General features: G+C 50.9%; 8 protein-coding genes across 8 annotated transcripts; 4 read left to right on the forward strand and 4 right to left on the reverse strand.

Annotated features, from left to right (window-relative positions):
- Positions 1 to 308: 308 nt before the first annotated feature.
- HD553DRAFT_341377 (uncharacterized protein) lies at positions 309 to 2,551 on the forward strand (the record flags this gene model as incomplete). Its single annotated transcript, XM_046182629.1, has 6 exons — positions 309 to 383; positions 446 to 511; positions 1,073 to 1,189; positions 1,274 to 1,848; positions 1,908 to 2,365; positions 2,454 to 2,551. 6 exons carry the CDS (start codon positions 309 to 311, stop codon positions 2,549 to 2,551), a joined length of 1,389 nt encoding a protein of 462 aa, XP_046037559.1.
- Positions 2,552 to 2,899: 348 nt separating this feature from the next.
- HD553DRAFT_220044 (uncharacterized protein) lies at positions 2,900 to 3,783 on the reverse strand. Its single transcript, XM_046177232.1, has 3 exons — positions 3,260 to 3,783; positions 3,011 to 3,177; positions 2,900 to 2,954 (listed from the first exon to the last, which is right to left on the reverse strand). The coding sequence occupies exons 1-2, from the start codon at positions 3,669 to 3,671 to the stop codon at positions 3,041 to 3,043; spliced, it is 549 nt and encodes a 182-aa protein (XP_046037560.1). The 5' UTR covers positions 3,672 to 3,783; the 3' UTR covers positions 2,900 to 2,954; positions 3,011 to 3,040.
- A 1,681-nt stretch (positions 3,784 to 5,464) lies between these two features.
- On the reverse strand, positions 5,465 to 6,761 carry HD553DRAFT_369984 (uncharacterized protein; the record flags this gene model as incomplete). Its single annotated transcript, XM_046184160.1, has 3 exons — positions 5,465 to 5,577; positions 5,646 to 6,169; positions 6,229 to 6,761. 3 exons carry the CDS (start codon positions 6,759 to 6,761, stop codon positions 5,465 to 5,467), a joined length of 1,170 nt encoding a protein of 389 aa, XP_046037561.1.
- Positions 6,762 to 7,240: 479 nt separating this feature from the next.
- HD553DRAFT_220057 (uncharacterized protein) lies at positions 7,241 to 9,253 on the forward strand. The gene is made up of 4 exons (XM_046177233.1): positions 7,241 to 7,438; positions 7,526 to 8,110; positions 8,177 to 8,667; positions 8,741 to 9,253. The coding sequence occupies exons 1-4, from the start codon at positions 7,422 to 7,424 to the stop codon at positions 8,950 to 8,952; spliced, it is 1,305 nt and encodes a 434-aa protein (XP_046037562.1). The 5' UTR covers positions 7,241 to 7,421; the 3' UTR covers positions 8,953 to 9,253.
- A 459-nt stretch (positions 9,254 to 9,712) lies between these two features.
- Positions 9,713 to 10,738, forward strand: HD553DRAFT_341381 (uncharacterized protein; the record flags this gene model as incomplete). The annotated part of the gene is made up of 3 exons (XM_046182630.1): positions 9,713 to 10,053; positions 10,119 to 10,600; positions 10,668 to 10,738. The coding sequence occupies 3 exons, from the start codon at positions 9,713 to 9,715 to the stop codon at positions 10,736 to 10,738; spliced, it is 894 nt and encodes a 297-aa protein (XP_046037563.1).
- Positions 10,739 to 14,383: 3,645 nt separating this feature from the next.
- On the forward strand, positions 14,384 to 16,225 carry HD553DRAFT_309831 (uncharacterized protein). Its single transcript, XM_046179759.1, has 3 exons — positions 14,384 to 15,167; positions 15,233 to 15,711; positions 15,776 to 16,225. Exons 1-3 carry the CDS (start codon positions 14,533 to 14,535, stop codon positions 15,901 to 15,903), a joined length of 1,242 nt encoding a protein of 413 aa, XP_046037564.1. The 5' UTR covers positions 14,384 to 14,532; the 3' UTR covers positions 15,904 to 16,225.
- A 182-nt stretch (positions 16,226 to 16,407) lies between these two features.
- On the reverse strand, positions 16,408 to 18,162 carry HD553DRAFT_270668 (kinase-like domain-containing protein; the record flags this gene model as incomplete). Its single annotated transcript, XM_046177675.1, has 10 exons — positions 16,408 to 16,558; positions 16,621 to 16,688; positions 16,750 to 16,980; positions 17,039 to 17,113; positions 17,174 to 17,206; positions 17,272 to 17,361; positions 17,419 to 17,477; positions 17,535 to 17,605; positions 17,668 to 17,969; positions 18,034 to 18,162. The coding sequence occupies 10 exons, from the start codon at positions 18,160 to 18,162 to the stop codon at positions 16,408 to 16,410; spliced, it is 1,209 nt and encodes a 402-aa protein (XP_046037565.1).
- Positions 18,163 to 19,135: 973 nt separating this feature from the next.
- Positions 19,136 to 21,010, reverse strand: HD553DRAFT_220143 (uncharacterized protein). Its single transcript, XM_046177234.1, has 3 exons — positions 20,018 to 21,010; positions 19,644 to 19,828; positions 19,136 to 19,525 (listed from the first exon to the last, which is right to left on the reverse strand). The coding sequence occupies exons 1-3, from the start codon at positions 20,655 to 20,657 to the stop codon at positions 19,349 to 19,351; spliced, it is 1,002 nt and encodes a 333-aa protein (XP_046037566.1). The 5' UTR covers positions 20,658 to 21,010; the 3' UTR covers positions 19,136 to 19,348.
- Between the last annotated feature and the right edge of the window lie 41 nt (positions 21,011 to 21,051).

Genomic DNA, 21,051 nt, shown 5'->3' on the forward strand with positions numbered 1-21,051 from the left:
GCCTAGCCGCCGTGTATTCGACAAGTCTGGTCACATCGTTCTACACTGTGATCTAAATTACAGCTTTTTGGACTCTTGGGCCGGAACTGAGATAGAAGGAGCGGTTTTACCACCGCAACCTCTGAGTTTGCACATCACCTTAGGATGGGGTCACGCTCGAGAAAAATGGCCTCCGCGAATAGGAGGTGTTCCTATCGGGAACATTATTTATTTCTTGCTCGCGATGATGTCAGTCACGGAGATTACTATAGGACCCTACACTGAGGAGGGGAACCATCAACATTGTTTCCCTCGAAGTGCACCTCGCGATGTCGAAACCGACAGCGGGATACCCATCAGGTTTCGATCGGACTGCCGCTGCGGGAATGGGGATGCTACCGGATGTGAGTTGGCAGAATCATATCGCCTCGACCTCTCCGCTCTAACTTATACTCTATGATGATAGTCTGGGACGATGTCGAAAAGGAAGCGGCTCAAGCGCGACCGACCTTACGGTTTGACAGACCCCGATGTACCTCTTGAAACTTGCGCACGAACGGGATCGAACGATCGACCGGATACAGATTTACTTCCGATGTCTGCGAGAATGCCAAAGGACCCCTTCACATCAAATCCATGTAACTCTACGTACATCGTTCAACATATCGTCTATCCATAAGATAGAACCAGAATCGGTTAACACCTGCATGCATATCGACATAGTTCAATCTGCTTGAGCTTTCAGATCAGCCCAAAGGTGACGACTCTGACTCGCTGTCGATCGCTTGCACTGAAGGAACAGTGGGCGACGAGTAAGAGAATCCTTGCTGCCCGGAAACACGATATCGTTGGCTGACCTCACCGGTCCTTGAATCTTGCATTCAGCAGATCAAGGAATCTACGGCTCTCTATCGATCACCTGATCTCCAGAACCGCGCTCGAAAATAATCCCCGCACAGAAGTTGAGCGAGAGGAAGGCGAGTGTCATCTGAGTTCAGACGGGAATATCGGTCTCTCTTCTGTTATCAGTACTGACCGGGGCTGATCTCGACGAAATACGATTCTGCCAGACACAAATCACACACTCGTCTAGTGGCCAGATCTATCATTGCTATTCTCGTTTGTCAACATCGGAAGGCGAGATCAAGTCTCCATCAAATCCTATCAAGATCGCTCCGTCGAAGCCTCGTCCGCACAAAGTGCCGCTAAAGTGAGTTGATTGACTTCATCTATATGTTGTACGGGGCGACGTATCTCTGACGAGTGTTATCTGGCGGATACGGTTACTGTGTAGATGACTACCCCTGCCTCGAACCTCGCCAACTCTCAACCTGACTTGGTTTTACCGGTCGAGATCATGATCCAGATCTTCCAAGATTACGCCGCCTTTCGATGTACGGAGCCTCTCATCGGTATTCCGCTGGATCCTTTTGGTGACTACAAGACTAAGGCAATCCGCAGGGATTGGCTCGTCATGCCTACCTTGCTTACTTGCAAGCTCTTCAACGCACTGATGCTGCCTGAGGTATACCGAACAGTATACGTGATCGGTGGTCTTCTCTTGAACCTCCTCAAGCAAGCCAAGACGGAATCACTCGACCTCATCCAGACTTTAAGATTCTCGTATCCAATCACCGGCAGGTCCTCCCTCGACCTTGTCAGCGAGGTCGTCGAAGATCGTATCTTGCAGTCGCAGCTAGTGCATTTCCACGAATATCCAGGGCGATGTCGACCATGTCCGCCACATGCTTCGTACCCGGAGCAAGCAGCAAACTATCGCTCTTGGTGGAAGAAACAAAAACGTCCTAGAACGGAGTCCGTGAACACCGATTGCAAGAGCCTTGCTATTCTTGCGGTCATCTCGCGTTTGTAAGTTTCTAGTATACAAAGACAGCTAAGATATATGGCTAATTCTTACGATCTCCCAGCTTCACGATCGAGCACATCCTAATCGACGGATACAACGCAAATGATTCGGTCTACGACTTCGATTTCATCATGCCCGGTCCAAAGCTCACATTCAACATTCGGTGCAGTAATCGCTCGACCGTTGATGAATCGCGGTGGCGCATCGATACCTTGATCGAGGAAAGCTCGGGCGCTATCGTCCTGAAGCTCGGTTGGGAGACACGCTCACCCAAAAGCGTAGCGTACTTGACTCTGTGCGATCTACTGCCTCGATTCTTTTTCGGAAGAGGAACTATTACGATCAGCCCCTTCATCCCCGGAGAAGACCGCAAGGTCAATCAACACGCTTGGTGCTTTCCCCGAAGGACGCCTTGCATCGATGTGCCGTCCATCTGCCAATCGTACCAGCTCCGTCTCCCCTACCCTGAAATACGTTTTGAGTCGGGCTGCAACTGTGGCAATGGGGATAGCACGGGATGTAAGCCAAGGAGGAACATACGCGCTGAGGCAATGCGGAAAGAGGTCAACTATGAGCTGATAGATAGGTTCTTCTTACGCTGTTATAGTCTGGAATGATTGTGAAGCGAAAGTCTCGGAATGGGTGAAGAGCTTGTTCAAGAACGCGGAATTGGAGCATTCGACATGGCCACCTAGTTCTCCTTGATCGGTATTAATGTAGGGAAGAGGACATATTTGTAATCGCCAACCCGTCTTGGTCAAGAGCTGCGGCAACTTCAAGCACGAGCCTCGCTGTCTGTCGACTTCTCAGTATGGCCACGAGCAGTTGTCAATCCTAGCCAGATGAGTAATTTGCGTTATTAATTGGTCTAGACCCTGCCGTATGTGTGTCGGGCACTTGATAACAGAGTTATCGTTCCGAGAATTGGATAATAATAGAATGTACGATACCCATCGATTTTTCGTCATCAACTAGTCGATCGTTCGGCATTAGACAGTAAAAATTTAGTGAGGCCGTGAAAGTATACAAAAGTACAAAAGGCTGACAATCGCGAGTCGAGAAAGCTACTTAGGTACAGAACGCTGGGTCTTCAGAATGAAGGAAATGGCTACGGAGAAAAGTTTCAGCTAAGGCCAAGCTTGGAGACTAACCGCGTGATCTCACCTGTATGTATATAGTCCTAGACTAGATCGCTCAATCATCCGTGTCCACCTCATCTTCTTCAGAATCATCGGTATCTCCTTCAGAATCCTCTTCGTCGTCCGATTCCTCTTGACTTTTGTCCAATTGTTCGATCATACCTGCCAACGCCTCTGTTATACCGTCCCAGACTAAGGCAGACAGGTAAGCATCGTAACGCGACATGTATATATGTTTACGATTGACGGACGGAGATATCGAACCGAAACTGACATTGATTGGAATCGCCGTCGTCGCAGCTGCAGGAACTCTCGAACTTTATCGCAAGATTTTCACCTTGCTGGTCGATGGGCCTCAGTTTCGGGAAACAGAAGCGATGATCATGGTCCGATCGACCGATTTGAGGTGTGATAATGAAGTGAATCGGTCGCCACGAATCCTCCGCAATCGCTCGAATCAGGGTAGGCAGGTTACATGCCGCTGGAAATGGCCCCAGCTCGAAGGGTGTCTCCATGTCCCCGAGGGGAAGGTTGCCGTATCGCTTGTAGCCATACGAGCCATATCGTATGACGACTGTAGCGGGAGATGCTTCTTCAGGTCCATTCATCGACCAATGGCACGCTACGCCTTCGGGTTCGGTGAGGATGCTCTCTATGGTCCATTCGTCTTTGGTGGTGTAATCCATGCCTGGGTGGCACTCCAGCGTCGTTGTTTTACAGAGGTTAAGAGGGAGTGTGACCTGATCATCCGCGTCTCGAATACCGAATCCCGCGTATTGGATATGGCGAACATCGAATCTGATCAGGAAACGCAAAGAAATTGAATGAATTACTTGCGTCGGATGAGACCAGGATCACTCACAGTGCAAGTAATCCTTCCACGGCACGACGAGCTTGACCTCGCAACTTAAGAACTTCAAGGCGTGGGCGACAAGATCGGACCCATTTCGACCGTAGCTCTTCGAATGCTAATAGAGTCATGTCGGAAGCGTTGTTCCCGGGCGGCAGCTTCAGCAAGTACCGGACGAAACAGTGCGTAAGACGAAGATCGAGATCCCAGGCGGTGATGGCTTTACTGCTGAAGACTTCCAGGCGATGCATGTACTGGTAAGATTCGATGGCCGGTGCATTGATGAACTTCTGAAGGGTATGCGGCCTGGGCAGCTTGATGTCGCGATAGAGTTGCGGAATAGTGAAACCGCAAAGGAGCTTGCAACTGAGAAGAAGAGGCAGGATAGGATAGGCTGCCTCCTCATTGATGCTTCGTCTCCAACGCCAATTTAGAGCATCCTCCTCCGCACGAGCTGTCACATAGGCCGAGACAATAAGATGTAGTATATCCTCCGGCAGCCTGGCAACTGGCTGGAAAACCGACTCGACTCCTGTCATCATGAAAGGCAGTCTGTCGATTTGGTGATCATGATTTCACGCGATCAATTTCAGGTGGGTCGATTTAACAGAAGCTTGCACATAAACTGACCCTCTGTTTGTTTCGACGATCACAGGCTGCCTGGCTGTTCTTCCCTTCTGGTCAGGTCGAGGGAGGATACAGGACTTGCTATGATGGGTTGCTGAGTTTAAGAGGTATACTGAGTTACATAGACGAGGTCGAGATACACAATCGGAATGGAGATCGTTTGAAAGTCCTGAGATGGGTCCTTTGGAATGTTTACGAGGTCCGAAATGCTCCAGTCTAAGCGAATCTCCTCGAAACCTTAGTTGTTTAAGGTTTGCCCGGCCATGATGTCATCGGAATGAGCAGACAGCGGTCTAGGAGATATGCCTGGACCATGGGGACCAGATTGCCGTGCTCTTCGATGCCCAGAGATAGTAAACCTACGAGCTACGAGACAGGCTAGCATAGCTAGTATCCAGTGGTGATGCTGACATATTATCGTTGCCGCCTTTTGTGAGACATGCACTTGGACGTTTCCAGTCATTAAAGACCACCCCGCCAATACGATGCTGCTTGTTGATCAGACGGGGAGCCGGGGAGGGCAAGGTGGACTTGGCTGTTGACAGTCATGATAAGCGAGAGAAAAATGTGTCTTTACGACTCGCTGTAATAACATGCATGATCGCGTGATTTCAGACCGGATGTTGTGAGTGACGCATGGTTGATCCTTGTGTGATCAGTATTATTCGCTTCGGCCAGCACGGTTCGTACTGCAACTATTTCGCAAATGCATTTCATAAACTAATTCATCAAGCCGTGTGGTCTTACGTATAGATTATCTTCTAGCATAGTGATCTCGAGCCGGTGATATCGGATGTGGGAGATGGGAGTCGTGTATAGTCGTATCGTTGAAATGCCATAACCAGGCGATTTGTCGTGTTCTTTCTGTCCGTCGGAATCGGGAACTCCAATAGTCGGTCGTCGCTAGAGACAGACTGCTCGCTTCAGTTAACATATACAAACTGGCTGTGAAATCTGTTTCACCTTCCAGATTCCTGTGTACTTGCGCGAGCTGGATCCTGATCATGGATGAGCCGTGGGATGCCAGCTCTTGATCGTTCCGTCATCTGGCAGATCCGAACTCTCGGCTGGATCCTCGAGGAAAAACGACATCATGGAACTCATGTTGTTCCAAACTGAAGTCGAGTGAATGAACGTCAACATACTATTGAGAGATAAAGAAGCCCGCCCCTAGTTTGCTCACAGCGGGAAGTAGTGCCTGCGTTCTTGCAATCGCTAGAGCATTTCGATACGAAACGTACTTCGACCTTGCACCATTCCGCATGGATGTCCGCAGGGGCTACCCCTTCAGAACACCATAATCGATGGTCCTCTCCGCCGTGAGGATCGTGGTAGGGTTTGATAGTGAAGCAGATCGGACCGTTCGAGGACCGTCGGAGGGGCCGGATCAAATGCCTTACGGCTGATAGAATCCGCGCTTCCCTTGCATTGGCGCGATTTTGTCTATGGCTGCGGTCGCTAGGGTAGCCGACCTCGATGAAGACATTATGTACAAAAGGAGATGTGGGCTTCCTGTGTATCCAGGAGTAGTCCGGCTGCTTTTGCGGATAAGTGATCGGAGGTTCGGAGAAACTATCCGCCAAGATAGATGTGCTTGGGTAGGCGTCACACCTCACGGTAGTGCGCTCGTACAGATCCAACTGAAAGTGGAAGTCTTCGAAGGATCCCGCAGGAAAACCATCATATTGTATGTGGCGAATACTAAAGCTGTTCAAGCAGATAGTCAGTCAAATCAATTCACGGTAGATCGAAATTGTGCGGCTTACCAAGCAAGGAGACCTAACGGATTCTGGAACGCCTTTTCTCGAAGTCTCAAAGCGTCGATACGCGAGGTGGCTGCCTCAGCAGTGGGCGAGTCCATGTTGTCGCATTGTTCATCGAGCGGAACCTCGAAAGGCTTTTGGTGGATTCGCATTATTTGCGGGGCGATGCCTGAGTTGTAATTGTATTCCAGCTTATGGATGTCGAGGATCCGTACGTGCTGAAAGGATGCTAAAGCCGACTCGCTGAGAAAGCGCTCGACGTTCTGGTCGCCGAGGAGCAGCGTGTAGCGGTAGAGCTTGGGGATTAAGGCGTCGCATATGGTCTTGCAGCTGGTCAATAGAGGCAGGACCGGCCATTGAGTAGCCTTTCGCCAGTATGGGCCTTTTTCGGCATAGTCTTCCAGTTCGTCGAGACGGGCCTCGACGTAGTGTTCCATGATGAGATGGAGAATATCATCCGGCATTCTAGCGACCGGAAAAAACGGAGGGTAGTCCACCTCCATCCCTTTAGAAGGTTTGGCCAATGTTTCAGACATCCTGATTCTGAGCGAAAGGATGGTGAAAAAAAGATAAGCACACTAAATCACTAGCCGGCTCGAGGAAGTCACGCTAGCGGCTTACTTTTCGTTCGTTTCAACAGGTTGTTCGACGTGGAGTCCTAGTGATTGAAGATGTAACGACTGTGTGCTATCTGACATGGAGAGTCGATCAGCCAGGTGAAGAAGATGAGGAGAAGATAAAGCAGAAAACCTGATCTAAGGTCGCGGAGGTCGAGAAGCAGACACCTTTCCGGGCGCAGCAAATGACCGAAGAATGTTCCGACAACTCGAACCTTGTTCATTTAGAGTTTGGCGCTAAGGCTAGGAGTGGTTGACGTCACTCGGTTCATGTGGTCACGTGATGAGGTCGTACTTAGCAGCTGATTCATCACATCGCGATACTCGTGATACTACCTTCACCATAGCTACCATATTCTGGACGCTGGACGAAGTCCATTGCAACAAGGAGAAACGAATGAGAGGAATTGTCCTCTTTGCGTATGAAATAAGGCGAATGCACTATATGACATGAGGATCTAAGTAAGCCTCGGATCAAAGAAGTCCAACTCGCCTCCCCGAACTCGACTCGTACAGGCTTCATCTCCACGCTGAGAATCCGTGGCTACCTCAGACTCCGACAAAAGATTGGTCTGCACGATGGGACTAGACTCAAGGTAAGTATCACCGTGATCTACATTGATATTGTCGCGATGGACAGCCGGTAGCTCACACGAGGTACGCATGTTGTCGAACGACATTAGCGGGGGACGTTCTTTTGCAGAACCGGAACCGGCTGGCATGCCTGAACTAGGTGTTGCGCACGATCTACAAGTCGGCGCCATACTCCCTCAAGATATTCTGCACTTAATCTTGGAGATCTATTTCGAATTCCGAGAAACGGTCGTTCAGGCTGATCCGGACCAGCTGGACGCTTGGACAAGTCCCACATGGCCTGTTCTTCCGATCTTGACCAGCTCCAGGTTGGTGTACCACACGGCTATTCCGCTGCTCTACAGGGATGTCCACTTACGGGATAGTAGCGAAGTCGAGAGGTTCCTTTGTGATCCAGCCATCTCCTCGTATGCGCACGTAAAGTCTCTCTCTTTACCCGCTAGCAAGACATGGGCTACGACACGTATTCGAGATCGGATGGTCCAAGCGGTACTGTCGACGACGGCTGCGGATCAAGAGACCCGGAATCGTTTCGCATCCTCCCTGGAGGCTCGGGATGAGATCGTCGCCCGATGGGCCAGGACGAAAAGACCGAAGATCAGCGTCGTGAGACTATGGGTCGGCAGGGTCAGAACGATGGCTGACGCTAAAGTCCTGGAAGATCTACATTATATGTGAGTACATGGGTATCATGGGCCAGTCAATCGTTTCCATCAGTACCGATACCGAATCGCATATAGGTTCGCCACGGGGGACTTGATTATTGATCAATTCAAGTTGACCCTTCCCTCAGCTTCCTATCTACACTGGAACCGACCCGATATCGCGTGGCGAGACTGCGATCGTGTCACTCTCACCTGCAATCCAAGCGTGTACCCTGTTATTAACTCTCATCCTCTACCTTCGCTCTTGCCGAAAGCCCTCGGAGATCCAACGCGTCCGCCTTTGCACATCAAGGCGGGATGGCAAGGAAAGGGAAGCGGGGCGGATTGCCGGGTGCATCGAGATCAGCTTAGAGCCACGGGCGTGCTGTGCGTGGTCACACTATTCTGCAGAACGCGGGATTGTTTCCCGACCATTACCGTAGGACCGGATCTCGAATGGGACCCAAACGACCACAGCCTTTGTTGGGGTTCAAACGTGCCTTCAGATGTCGACACACCGCCTGGATATCCCGACATCAAGTTTCGATCCGATTGTCAGCTCGATCACACAGGGGAAAAGTTGAATTGTAAGTCCAGATATTTGACACACGTGCCCCGATGAATAAAGTATCGACCGCGCACTTCGAATGTGAGAAACAGTCTGGGATGGGACAGACCGTTTCATGGTAACGCTTTTGGAACACTTGCCGTACATAAGCGAAGACGAAGGGGAATTGGCCGAATTCACGGACGGAGAGTCCGAATCGGGCTCTTCGGACTGTTATGACTCTACACGATCGAGCGATGGCGACGTTTTGCAAGATAGCAACGGAAATGAGGATCAGGGAGGAGAAGTCATAAATGGAGCGTAATCCGACCGATACTGCGGGTTTCATTCGCTCGGAATCGCGAAATCGTGACACTGTCGCTCCACCTGTACCGGAAGCTCGCTGCGGGAAATTCGGGGCGAGTCTTTTGTTCGATTCGACCCACCCGTCAGATCCGGAAGAGATCCGCTCTAAAGAACAAAAGCGCCAAAGGAGGATCGTCGGTATCGCTTACGAAGCTGAGAAGCCGAGAAATCGAGAAGGTCAATGTCGGATGGTACCCAGTGATATATAGACCGTTATCCTTGAATCCTAATCTAATCTCGACGTGGTAATAAGATCTTATGACATAATATAGTCAGCTTAGTTTATCCACGGCCCCGACTCTGGCTCAACAGTCCCAATAGCGATTCGCTCTCAGACGCTCAGTACATCGTAAATCGTCCGTCACCTTCCAGGCCAAACAGTACGAGTGGGTGTGCTTGCCTTTTGTTTGCGGTGCAGTGACCCAGCCGCTAAGTGGTTGCGTTATCGGCGCAATGCCTCTTCATCTAGCGATATGACAGCTATATCGACTACCCTGGCAGTGGTTCCGAATGTCGATCACCCCAACTGGCAACCGGATATCGCGCTTCCCAGCGACGTTCTCCATATTGTGATCAAATTCTACACTCGCTTCCGCCTCGAAGAAATGGAAAACGACGCACTCGACAAAAAAAGGGAGATGTTCAGAACTAGATGCAGGGAGCTGCCTGCCGAGTGGTCGGTCTTACCGATCCTACAGACCTGCAGATTGTTCTACGACATGGCCATACCCTTGCTTTATCGAAAGGTCGTCACCATCGGGAACTCGAAATTCGTCACTTTCTTGGAGGGACCGGCTATCGCTTCCTTCAACTACATCCAGGTCCTACACCTTCGAGACGTCGGAGAGGGTAGTGATCTGGACGGCCTGAACAAGGCTATAAGCGATCGTGAGATGCAGTTCACGTTGAATTCTGTCATGAAGGACCCATGCCTTCGCGCGGGCCTGGAATCCTCGATCGTCGAATTTCGAAACATACGGCTTCGAAAGGCCCGTCTGCCAATTAAGGTCATGAAGATCGGAGGAACCCTTGTACAAGCAGTCAGGAAGTTGCTTCGTCTGTTAGTGAAGCCTGAAGATCTACTCGCAAACGTGCATCCGTACTGAAGAGCTCAAAATATGACAGATTTGAGGTGCACCACCTTGTAGTCGAAGACTTCCACTTTCCAACTGGCAGCAAGGATTCCCCCATTCCTTTTGGTGTCTGCCAGAAAATCACTCTGATTTGCAATCCTACTCTCTCTTACCGGAATGACGGCTCTTACAACTTTTATCCACAGACCTACTGCGAACTTAGAAAAGATGCCCAGACGCTATCAAAACTTGAACTCCAAATCGGGTGGGAAGGCCCACGTCGACCCAGTCACCGTTTACTAGGAAAGGGTCCTCGGCGCGCCACCGACATCGTCCCGCAACTCTTGAGCAGCTTTTGCAAACGCCACGGACCCATCGAGACAATCACTATCCAACCCTTCCTTGGACAGGTACACGGATCCCACAAATGGTGTTTTGGGCGAGTAATGCCTGAAGCTATCGCCGTTCCCCCTGGATTTCCTTCCATCGATTTCGCTACCGGATGTCACTGCTACGGCGGGGACCGTACACATTGTAGGTGAAATTGGTCGTACAGGATGTCTTCCATTTCCCTACTAACCGATTAGCCTATTTGACATAGTCTGGGATGGCCTAGTTGAAGCCCTCCAAGCCGCCATGGAAATCGAGTGGAGGGATTCGGTGTACGATTGAAAAACGATTCATTATTTAGGTACTACCAGGATAAACAATATGCTCGAGCTTTTTAAACCTTTAAAGCGGCGGTTTTCTTCTGCCTTAGCATGGTGTACAAACAGAACCTTGCGAGACCCATCGGTCGAAAGTATCTACATTATTATTGTTGTATCGACATGTTAAAGCGACCTCCTTACATGAGCATTACAAAGCGCTACCATTCGATCTCGGTACTCTGATATAATGGTGCCCAATATAAACCCTAATACTTCTTGCTGCCAATCGGAACCTCGGAGATGCCAAAAAGCTGGTATCGCCATGTATGGTCGAAGGAGCAGGACGATACGTATCAATTTTCAACCGCCAACTGCCCTCGCTGATACAACGAATCTTCGAGAGGCTTTGTTAGCACATGGATTATTTCCCGTCCTATTAACACCCTCAAGCTTTCGGTTCTAAGACCGTCATTGAAGACCTGGAGAGGCGCAAGTAACCTTGAAGGTTAGCGTCGAAATCGATCCGCGTTTCAATCTTGAACCTTATTCTAACCGATCAGAACGACGGGGCGTTGCCGACGAAGGATCAGCCGATCAGATGATTCAACTTGTTACCGTCGTCACGATTATATAAGCAACGAGACGTCGGCGATCCGATCGATCCGAAGTCCCGGATTCGAGGTAAATGGAGACGATAAAGTGTATGAATCTTACCTGGAGTTATGGGTAGGAAGCCCTCTTGACCTGTGTGCAGTAGTACTACCTTTTTCTTGTTCAGGTCATCGAAGGTTTGAATACGGTACTGCGAGAGCTTCCGCAGGTACGATTCGATGAATATCAGGCGATTACGGTACGGTGCAGCTCTGCTGAACATTACGGGGGGTTGTTTCCCCTCTACCAATTCCCGAAAACGCCTCCAACTCCCCACAAGCCTCGGTTCGTGTTGGAAATCGGCTGGCCCGATTATCAGCATCATCGCAGTCAATGCGATCGAAAGGCAGTCGACATCGTAGCAAGAGTTTGCGGGTGACGGCGATGATACTGCACTGATATGTTGAAAGTCAAAAAAACGCCATTAGACTGGGATGACCTGGACATGCCCATGCAGCTCGCCTTCGAGACGTTGCTCTAACATAGACTGTCTTGATATGCCCCTGAGGTTCCACCGTCTCGATTTATGCTACCTTGGGGACGGGGTCATGTGGTCTACGCGACTGTACTCATACATCTATCTCACTGTATAATCTCGTAGTCGTTCGCTCGGGGAACGCGATTCTGTCTTGCGCAGATCGATTCTCCGATCTGCAGTAATCGCTATAATCTCTGCGTCTCTCACACCGCTCGGCTTCGCTTCAACCTGTGTCTCATCGTGCATTAATTTTGCGCGAAAGTGTCTACTCAAAAGCGACCGGCTTCATCTGCCTATGGCCCATATCCTCCCGTAGCCCATATCACTGAAAGAAGAATGGCATATCACATGAATTTGATGCCCACCACGATTCGAGCTCAAACGGAGATGTCAGAAATGCTGAGAACGGTAATATATATGTTATATCTGGAGCGAGACAAGTGAGAGGCAAGTGCCGTGGGTGCAAAACGTTATGGACGTGCAACGCACGCGTCAGCAAACGTTAGAGAAACGCCAAAGCGTGATCCGCGTTTCACGTTTCACCTTCTTGATGAGCTAATCGATGACGTCACCATGATCAAAGATCGAAGACCGTGTAAATGGATGATGAATCATCGTCGCGACGATCCTCGAGACCCACGAGACAACTCAAAACATCGTCTCTGACCTCAACGGATCTCTTGCTTCTTGTTAGTCGGTGCAATCCACTAGCCACTAGCGATCACTACAGATCTACAGAAATTCACTCGCACCACGAATTTATCGTTTCCTGAATTTCCTGGTTGACATCTCAAACCGGCAGAGGCCTGGGAATCTCCGATTTCATTGCGTCGAAACAGGTAAGTCAGCGAGCCATTGTCTGGAAAACGTATTCTATTATATAAACGTTTTCTCGACAATCACATCTATGACTTTTCAGATATTCACCTTTGACATGGGTACTCTGAACGATCCATGCCTGATGGTGCCTTCATCCGACCGGCAGCCGGCTTTACCGTACGAAGTTCTCCACATCGTTCTCGAGTGCTACATCGCGGCAAGGGCTCATGAGGTGGAGATGGCGCAATCAACTGGAGTGCAATATCCGGTCTTACCCATTCTCACCTTGTCTAAATGGTTTCTTCAAACGACGATTCCACTGCTCTATACGGACGTCTTGGTCAAACCCTTATATACTTTGTCGAGTTTCCTTTTCAAGCCGCATATTTCCTCGTATCGTCACCTGAAGAAGCTCCAGATCGAGAAAGTCTCAGAACTGCAGTCGGATCTTGCGGAAATCATCGACAGACGTACAATACAGATGATGATGCTGTCAAGTGCCATCAACAATTCGTCTCAGGATCTGGGCTCTTCTTGTGACGACTTCTTCGCCATATTGTTGGAAAGATGGGCGGAGCAGCGCCCGAGGGTGAATCAGGTCCATCTAAAGGGAGGCTACGATTACGCATTGGCTGCAAGCTTGTGCTCAATGTGAGTGAGGTAAATGTGACCTTTCAAGCTACAGGCTGAGCGTGTACTCTTCAATCATTAGATTTTCCATAGAGCATCTCCGAATCGATGGATACGTGCTCCATCGCATGCCTCGTGAGCAGATCGGTCAGACCGGGCAGAGGATCCACATTCCTCTCGTGGGTCAACACAAATCCGTCACATTGAGGTGCCAGCCTGTGGAGGGTTCCAGGAGCTCTAACCTAATAAAGATGCCACTTTACATTACCCATGGCAATCCTTCGAATTTCCTGCTCGAGATTGGTTGGAAAAACCGGTGGGAAAAGCGCTCGGGAACCTGGGACGAGGCCGCCCATGCGTGGGGGCTCATCTCTGCCATCGTCAGGACGTATGGACGCGTCTGGAATGGTTTCAATCATTTCGTCATCAGTCCTTACCTTGGGGAGGACGGAAATGATCATAGCTTCTGTTTCGGTGAAGCGCCTCCCTCACCGGATCTCTCCTCTCCAGCGCTACCCAGGATGGAGTTCCGGTCCGACTGCTCGTGCGGAAATGGGGACATCACGAAGTGTAAGCAGGTTTTGACGAACGAAGCGTGTGACTGATTTTCACTGCTGACTTCGGGATTGCCTTCTCTGATCGAACACAGTTTGGGAGATCCCCGCAGGGAAAACTTGGAATAGCATCTTCGGATTGTCATGAAGAGGATGCTGGCGATGTAGCCCAGTCCATATGCATGTGCGTGTGTCAAGGTAGAACGCTTGTACTGCTCCGTACTAACTTCGCAATCGATTCAACAATCAGGTCATGCCGTCTCCATATCGATTCGACAACCGCTCGACACAGAAGTTCTTCAAAGGATCGCTACCTATCTCTAGGCTGCCACCACATAGCTCGTCGAGCTCAATATCTGAGTGTGCACGTCGTAGAAGTCGTAGATCAGAGAACCACCATTGATATACTTTGACCAAAGCACGTTTGGACCGTAGACTTATCGTCTGCCGTCAACACAACCTCACGGCTGTGATCCTCCAAGTTGTATCTTGATCGACTCTGCCAATCTCTCACATGTGCTATATGCCATAAGCGATGTTTAGATCACATCGTATATCATGAAGTAGAGCATTCAGCCCACCGATTTACCCTAGCTACTCGACTTCTCACCGGCGTTATCTGTCGGCATTGCCATCCTTTCGCTGCCTTTCAGCGACGACCGCTGATAGGAGCGCTCACGAGCGATGGACGGACTCATGGCCATGTTATTGGCCGGACGAAGGGCAAAGCAGAAGGAAGAGGAGAGGGCCATCATCAGCCAGACTATGGCAGACTGCCCACTTCCACCTGAGATACTCCTCATGATCATCGAATGCTATGTCGCCGAAAGGCACGAGGAGCTTGTTGCTTTCCGGAGCAAATGGGCAGAATGCGAAACCGACGAGCAATACATTGCTTCGCGTGAAGAGCATGGATTGGCTCACTGGCCCATTCTTCCCATTCTTACCACGGCCAAGTTCTTCCATGTCTCAGCAATCCCTCTGCTCTATAGCAGGGTCACTCTACTGGATGGCGAAACTCTAAGCGACTTTTGCAAATCCCCGGCGCTGTCGTCCTATAACCTGATCCAAGAGCTTTATGTGGACGCCGGGGAGGCTTATGACGCAGGCGAGATCGACCGAATCACCCATTTCCGACATCTCGCGATGTTGTGCACGATGGCTGCCAAGAGTGATCTTTTTTGGGATCCGAAAGATGTCGATGATTACGACAAATTTCAGAATACCTATTCGTACTGGAGAGAAGAGTTACTTCCTAAGATCGGGATCCTGACGGTTCGGAATCGCCGGATGGGAAATCTTGGAAACCTATCCAAACTGTAGGTAATTATTGACCGCGAACCGGTTAGTTCAAGTAAGCTGACCTGCGGATCTTCTCGGCTAGTTTTCGCACGGGCCATCTTATCGTCGATGGATACTACGCCGCAAGAGAGCCGGAAGTACCGCTGGACACTCACCCTAAAGTCACTCTAATTTGCGATCCGGCCGAAGATTACAGTGGTGAAGGTGGAATCACAACTATGGACGTTCTGGGCAACGAGCTCTTTCCTGCCTATGGCATGGACCCTGAACTCGAGTGGGCTATCGGTGGAAAAACGAGTCGGGTCGGGGGACCGAAATCACATGGGTCGCCTGTCAGTGCGGCTGAGACCATCGTCAGCCTGGTCAAGAGCTTTCCTTATCTATCAGTGTTTGGTTATGGCCGCGACACGAGGATTTTGATCTCGCCCTATCTAGGACCTCTCGGAGACGACCACTCTTGGTGCTTTGCCGGCCCTATAGAGCCAGTTCGGACGACTTTCTGTTTACCGGACTTTGTCTTTGTATCCAAGTGCGATTGTGGACACGGCAGCAAGACGCACTGTAAGCCACTAGAACGGAGCTGTCCAAAAGCACGCAATTGACCTTCCGCCATCCGTTTTGACAGTCTGGGACGGAGCTCGCGAGGCCTTGCTCAAGTACTGGAAACCGCTTCTGGAAAGGGAACGTGATGGAGATCAGGATTGGAAGGCAGAACATTCCGCTAAAGTCCTGAAAGAACAGTATGGCACTTAGAGTCGCAGCATTGATACGGCCTGGCCGCTGGTAGCCTTTGGGATAGCATCCTCCTAATGCCTCACGAAAGCTCTTTGCTATAACGATCACGACCAGTAACGCGCGTAGAGTTATGTATGTATATGTCGACAGCTTGCAAACATGCGGTGCATACGCCTTCCTGCTCGACACTCCGAGCCCGCCTCCAATGTGCGATGAATTCCGGAAGGAGAGAGGCGCATTAGCTACTTGACTTTCGTCTACAGCTACTCGATCATACACGAAGACAGGTGTACCCATGAAGGGACTGGCACAAGGGCCCGCTTGACCTGGGCGTCCAGATGCAACATTTTCACCATTGTATCAAGTGTTTGTGCTCATTCGATGGATACATTCTCTCGTTGCAGATATGTCTAGTGCTACATTGTCAGTGCTCTTTTCCTAATGCTTGTTGTCGATGGCGGTGAAGTCGGTTCGATTTGGAGGCCATGTCATGTGAGTGAAGTTGAAAATTGGCGTCTGCTCTTACGCACGGCGACGTGCTTCCATGATGGCGGTGAGATCGTCCACCACATCGCTCATCAGAGGTCTTTCGTTCGGGTCATGATGCCACATACGTTCCATGAGATTAACCAGGTCGGATCCCCAATGTTCGGTCAATGGTTCTGTTTCAGGTCTGTATATAGGAGAGATAGGTGAGCGACATGGCGACATGTTGCCCTTTTGTACCGAACGCACCTGACTTTATTCTGGCCTACATTGAGGTAGATCCAGTGTTCATTTTCGCCCTCCCACGGGTACTTTTTCTGTGCCGCCGTCTTCAGGTCAATTATGGCGGAGCAGACGTTCCCGCATGCGTAAACTCACCTTGTCCGTCAACCAGCCTGCTAGCATCTCCCAAAAGACCATTGCACAGCTGAATACATCTACCTTGTAGTCGTAGCGCGGTTTAGGACTCCAGAGTTCTGGAGCTTGCCAGTTGACGGTGCCGACGAGTGATCGAATCACGCTTCGAGTCGTGTTTTTCACTCGAGCTAGACCGAAATCGCCGACCTTGCAGACTCCTCGGTTGGTGATTAGGATGTTGGACGATTTGCACTGTGGCACGGCAGTATCAATTAGACGCATCGAGGGCGGCTGATTGCGATTAACTTACATCTCGATGTATCACTCGGGGATTTCGATCGTGCAGATAGGTCAATCCTTGAGCGATGTCCAACATCATCTTGAGCTGAAAGAGGGATTCTACGTCAGCTTGAGTCGACACACTCTGCGCTGGGGATGGACTTACCACCTTGTTGACGGGTGGGAGATCCACGTTTCGCTGTAGCGATATCGTTTCTCGTGTTGAGTCGCACATTCCAATTTTTTCTGCTTGTTTGGACCTACGATGTAATCAAACAGATCTCCCTTTTCGCACAATTCTGTCACCACCATGCATGGGACGTGTAAAGATCGCTCGGGAATGGCAATACCGAGCTATAGTGAAAAGTCGTTGGCAAACCAAGACATCGCGAAAGTATTACCATCACTCACGAGCCGGACGATATTGGGATGCTTGAATTCCGCCAACAATTTGAGTTCTCGGATGTCCACTATGTTTGCAAGGGTCAGCTAGGGACGGAGAGAAGAAGCCTCCCAGTCGCACGTACTCTCGCTCAACTCGTCTCGGAACTCGCATACGGCCACCTTGACACGGCCCCTCAGCTTCCCGATGAATACGCTAGGTATGCCGCAAGCGAAAATCAGCAACAGGCTGACACATGCGATAGGTCGTGAACTCACTCCTTGAAACCTCCACTCCCGATCTTGTCTCCCTTCTGGATCTGCTCGACAGGAATCTCCTTGTCCACCAGACCCAACTCTTCCAAGTCGAGCGCTCCGTCCGCCTCTACATCCTCTTTTGTATCCCCGTGCGAGTGAGCTGGCGTATTCGGATCTGCAACCTCGCTATGGTCTTGAAGGAGCTTCGGAACCGAAATTTTCTTCCGGCCTGAATGGGTCTTCGTAGCCGGAGACGACTCATTGGTCGGGGTTTCTGGCCGAGCGGTAGACGCTGAAGAGGTCGAGCGTGATGTAGAGTCCCTCTAGAAACACATCGACGCTCGTAAGCCGACTGGGAGGATTGTACCAGTGACCATGTCGACATACCCATTCAATGAGCCATTGTGACAATTGCTCCTTGGTGCCCTCCGTATCAAGCTCCCTCGCCTCACACATTTCGACCAACACTGCCTTTTTCAACTTCCGAAGCGTAGCTTGCGTCGCCGTAGCCAGCATCTCGTCTGTATGACCCAGCTATAAGTGGACTGATCTTTGCAAAAATCGCGAAACGAGGCCGGCTTACCAGATATCCCATCTTCTCCATGCTCGTCCTCGTGAGCGCTGTCATCCGGCATCTCGGTATCCTCCGACATCTGTTCGGTCATCTCGACATCTTCATTCCTATCCACCTTGTCTGCCTCCATAGCGGTATCATCGTCGTCCGTCAGATCGATTCCTCCCAACCGAGCATCGAGGTCGAAACCACTACTATCGTTCCTCCTCAGGTTGTATCCGCTATCTCTCCGCTTGTTCGGCCGTTTCAGGTTCTTTCGACGCCGAGCCGACTGTTGGGAAGAACTCGCCTGTTGCTCTTCATCATCGCTAGATCGTCCGAGGCTTGTCAGGCTACTTCTTCTACTGGAATCCGTCTCTGGTGAAGTGAGCAGTGTAGACGTAGACAGTCGACGATTTCTCCTCCTCAAGGGCGACGAATCGTTGCTCTGCATCGTCGACGATCGTGCTCGCGTGGCGATCCTACCCCCGTTGGGTCGAGGAGTAGGGTCATCTGAACCAGCTAAGGGGCTATCATCTTCGCTCCCTTCCACATCGGTCGCTTCCATATTCTCATCCTCGTCCGTATCCAACTGGTCGTGCATGGCCCGGACGGCCTTCCTAGCAGCTCTCCTAGCTGGCGTATGTCGGATCAAGCTCGATCTCCTCTTCCCCACCGTCTTACCCGTCGCTGCGGAAGGGTCTTCATCTTCATCCTGAATCATCTCCAAGCTCGCTCTACTGCCCCGCTTCCCTAATGACCTTCCGTTCTGTCGAGTCCGCACGTGATCATCGTGACTATCGTCTTCGTCACCCGCGGTACTGACGGAACCCGATTCGCTAGCCGCCTCGTCGGCCTCTTCATCAAAGTTGACGCTCTTCCTAGAGCCCTTACCTCGTCTTCCCAGAGGTCGAGGGGTTAAAGGCACGCCGTTTCGTTTCGGCGACCCATCCCGGCTCGCCACCGACGAGCTCGCTGCAGAAGACGCATGTGATCCACGTCGATGTCGGTAAGTCTGAGCGGGGCTTTGAAGGTTGACATCGAAATGAGCCCGCTTGTTGTCTTGAGAATTGACAGCTGAGGCTGTGCTGTGACGAGTCCTGTTGCCGTTTCTCAACGAGGCGATCGACCTGTTCTCCGCGTTTCCATTCAAGCGAGATCGACCTTGACCTCTCGAACCTTGGCTGGCGGAGGTGCCTTGACTCGGTTGTTCCTCGCCATCATCGTCGTCGTCTTCTCCCTCAACCGAGGCAGGAGATTCGTAGACCGGCGTATTGTACTTGCTATCTCTTGATACTGAATCGCGAGTGCCAGGAGGGAGTTTCGCTATCCGACGGGTCGACGAAGAAGCGGTAGAAGCCGACGAAGGAGGTCTCTGTCACCGCCCGTACGACACGATATCAGTTCGAATGACTTCCTTGTCACATAATACGGCTGGACTTACAGCCTTGATGATCCCCTCGACCAGAACATCTTTAGTCAACCCATCCGCTACCTCACCCTCCTCATCCCCGCCCATCCCGTCCTCCGCGTCCCAAAGCCCGGCTACCAACCACAACCTCTTCAGCTCGGCTTTTTTCAGACGACGTAACGTCCACGCAGGTGCTTCTCTTAGCAAATGTTCATCATCTGCAAGTCCGATCGTTAGACGGCAACGGTGATTGTAATGCCGTCGAAAAGATGGTTTTCGGGAAATAGGGGTAATTCCCGGATGGACGTCGATCGAAATTGCAAGATGATCCGCGTCAGAAAGTGTAAATCTCGCACGACAAAGTAAACAAATTTCGATTATGGAGGAGGGGGAAGGGTGTCACTCACTCTCGTCGATATAATCGGGTTCGGCAGAATCGTCCACATCCACATCCTCTTCTTCATCATCTTCCTCTTCGATCCCTTCCCCAAGCCCTGCTTCGGCCTGCTCGTCCGACCCGACTTCGGCCTCGTCGTCGGTATACTCTTCCCCACTCGCGCGGTCCTCGTCATCTTCGTCCTCGTCGGTATACTCCGGATCGTCCCGTTTCCTCTTCCTCGGACTGTAACTGTGATTGTATGCAGAAGCTGTGGTAAGAGCTGCAGGGCGTCGTTGTCGGCGAGATCGAAGTCGTTTGAGGACGTTCTTGCCGTTGCGTAATCGACGACGGCTAGGACCGGCGCCGGGGTTGACCGAAGATGCGTCGGTAGTGGGGTCGATGTTTTCTTGACCTTCGTCGGAGTTGGATTCTTCGTCCACATCATCATCTCCATCGGCCTCATCCTCGTTCTCATCTTCGTCCTCGTCTATGTTCTCGTCGTCGTCTTCGTCGACATCGGAACCCTCGAGGACGGACTTGGCCGAAACCGAGACCCCCGATCGATCGAGCTTCAACTTCTTGGCCGGTCTTCCTGCCGTCTTGTTCGGTGATGAGATCGCATGGGCCCGAAAGGCGGACGAGCGGGTCCGACGAAGTCGACTAGGCATCGAGGAGGTGGGACGGAAAGCCTTCCGATCGAGGCTTTCTTGTAGGTGGAGGAGAAGGTTGGGATTGAGCGGGGTGGAGGTCGGGGACCGGTAGATCGATTAGGTAGGTGCCATGCAGGTTGAGGTTGATTCCAAGAGATTTTGTAGAGGATTTGGAAGGAGTGGGTGTAGGCTATTTGTGTAGTATTGGAGGAGAGACGTCGATCGGAGAAGGTCGTGCCGGTTGAAGGTCGAAGTAAAGGAGCGATATGTCGCCGGCAAAAAGTAGGATCTCGGCGGATCAATCCACTTGTATGTGATCGACCGATCTAAAGATACGTCTATAGGATCTATAGTCTATGTGAATGACAAGGGTAAGGCTGATGTTGTCTGAAAAGCAGAGGTGCGGTGGGTG

Source organism: Filobasidium floriforme, assembly GCF_021052385.1.
Source record: "Filobasidium floriforme strain CBS 6241 chromosome Unknown HD553scaffold_8, whole genome shotgun sequence".
Lineage (NCBI taxonomy): Eukaryota > Fungi > Basidiomycota > Tremellomycetes > Filobasidiales > Filobasidiaceae > Filobasidium > Filobasidium floriforme.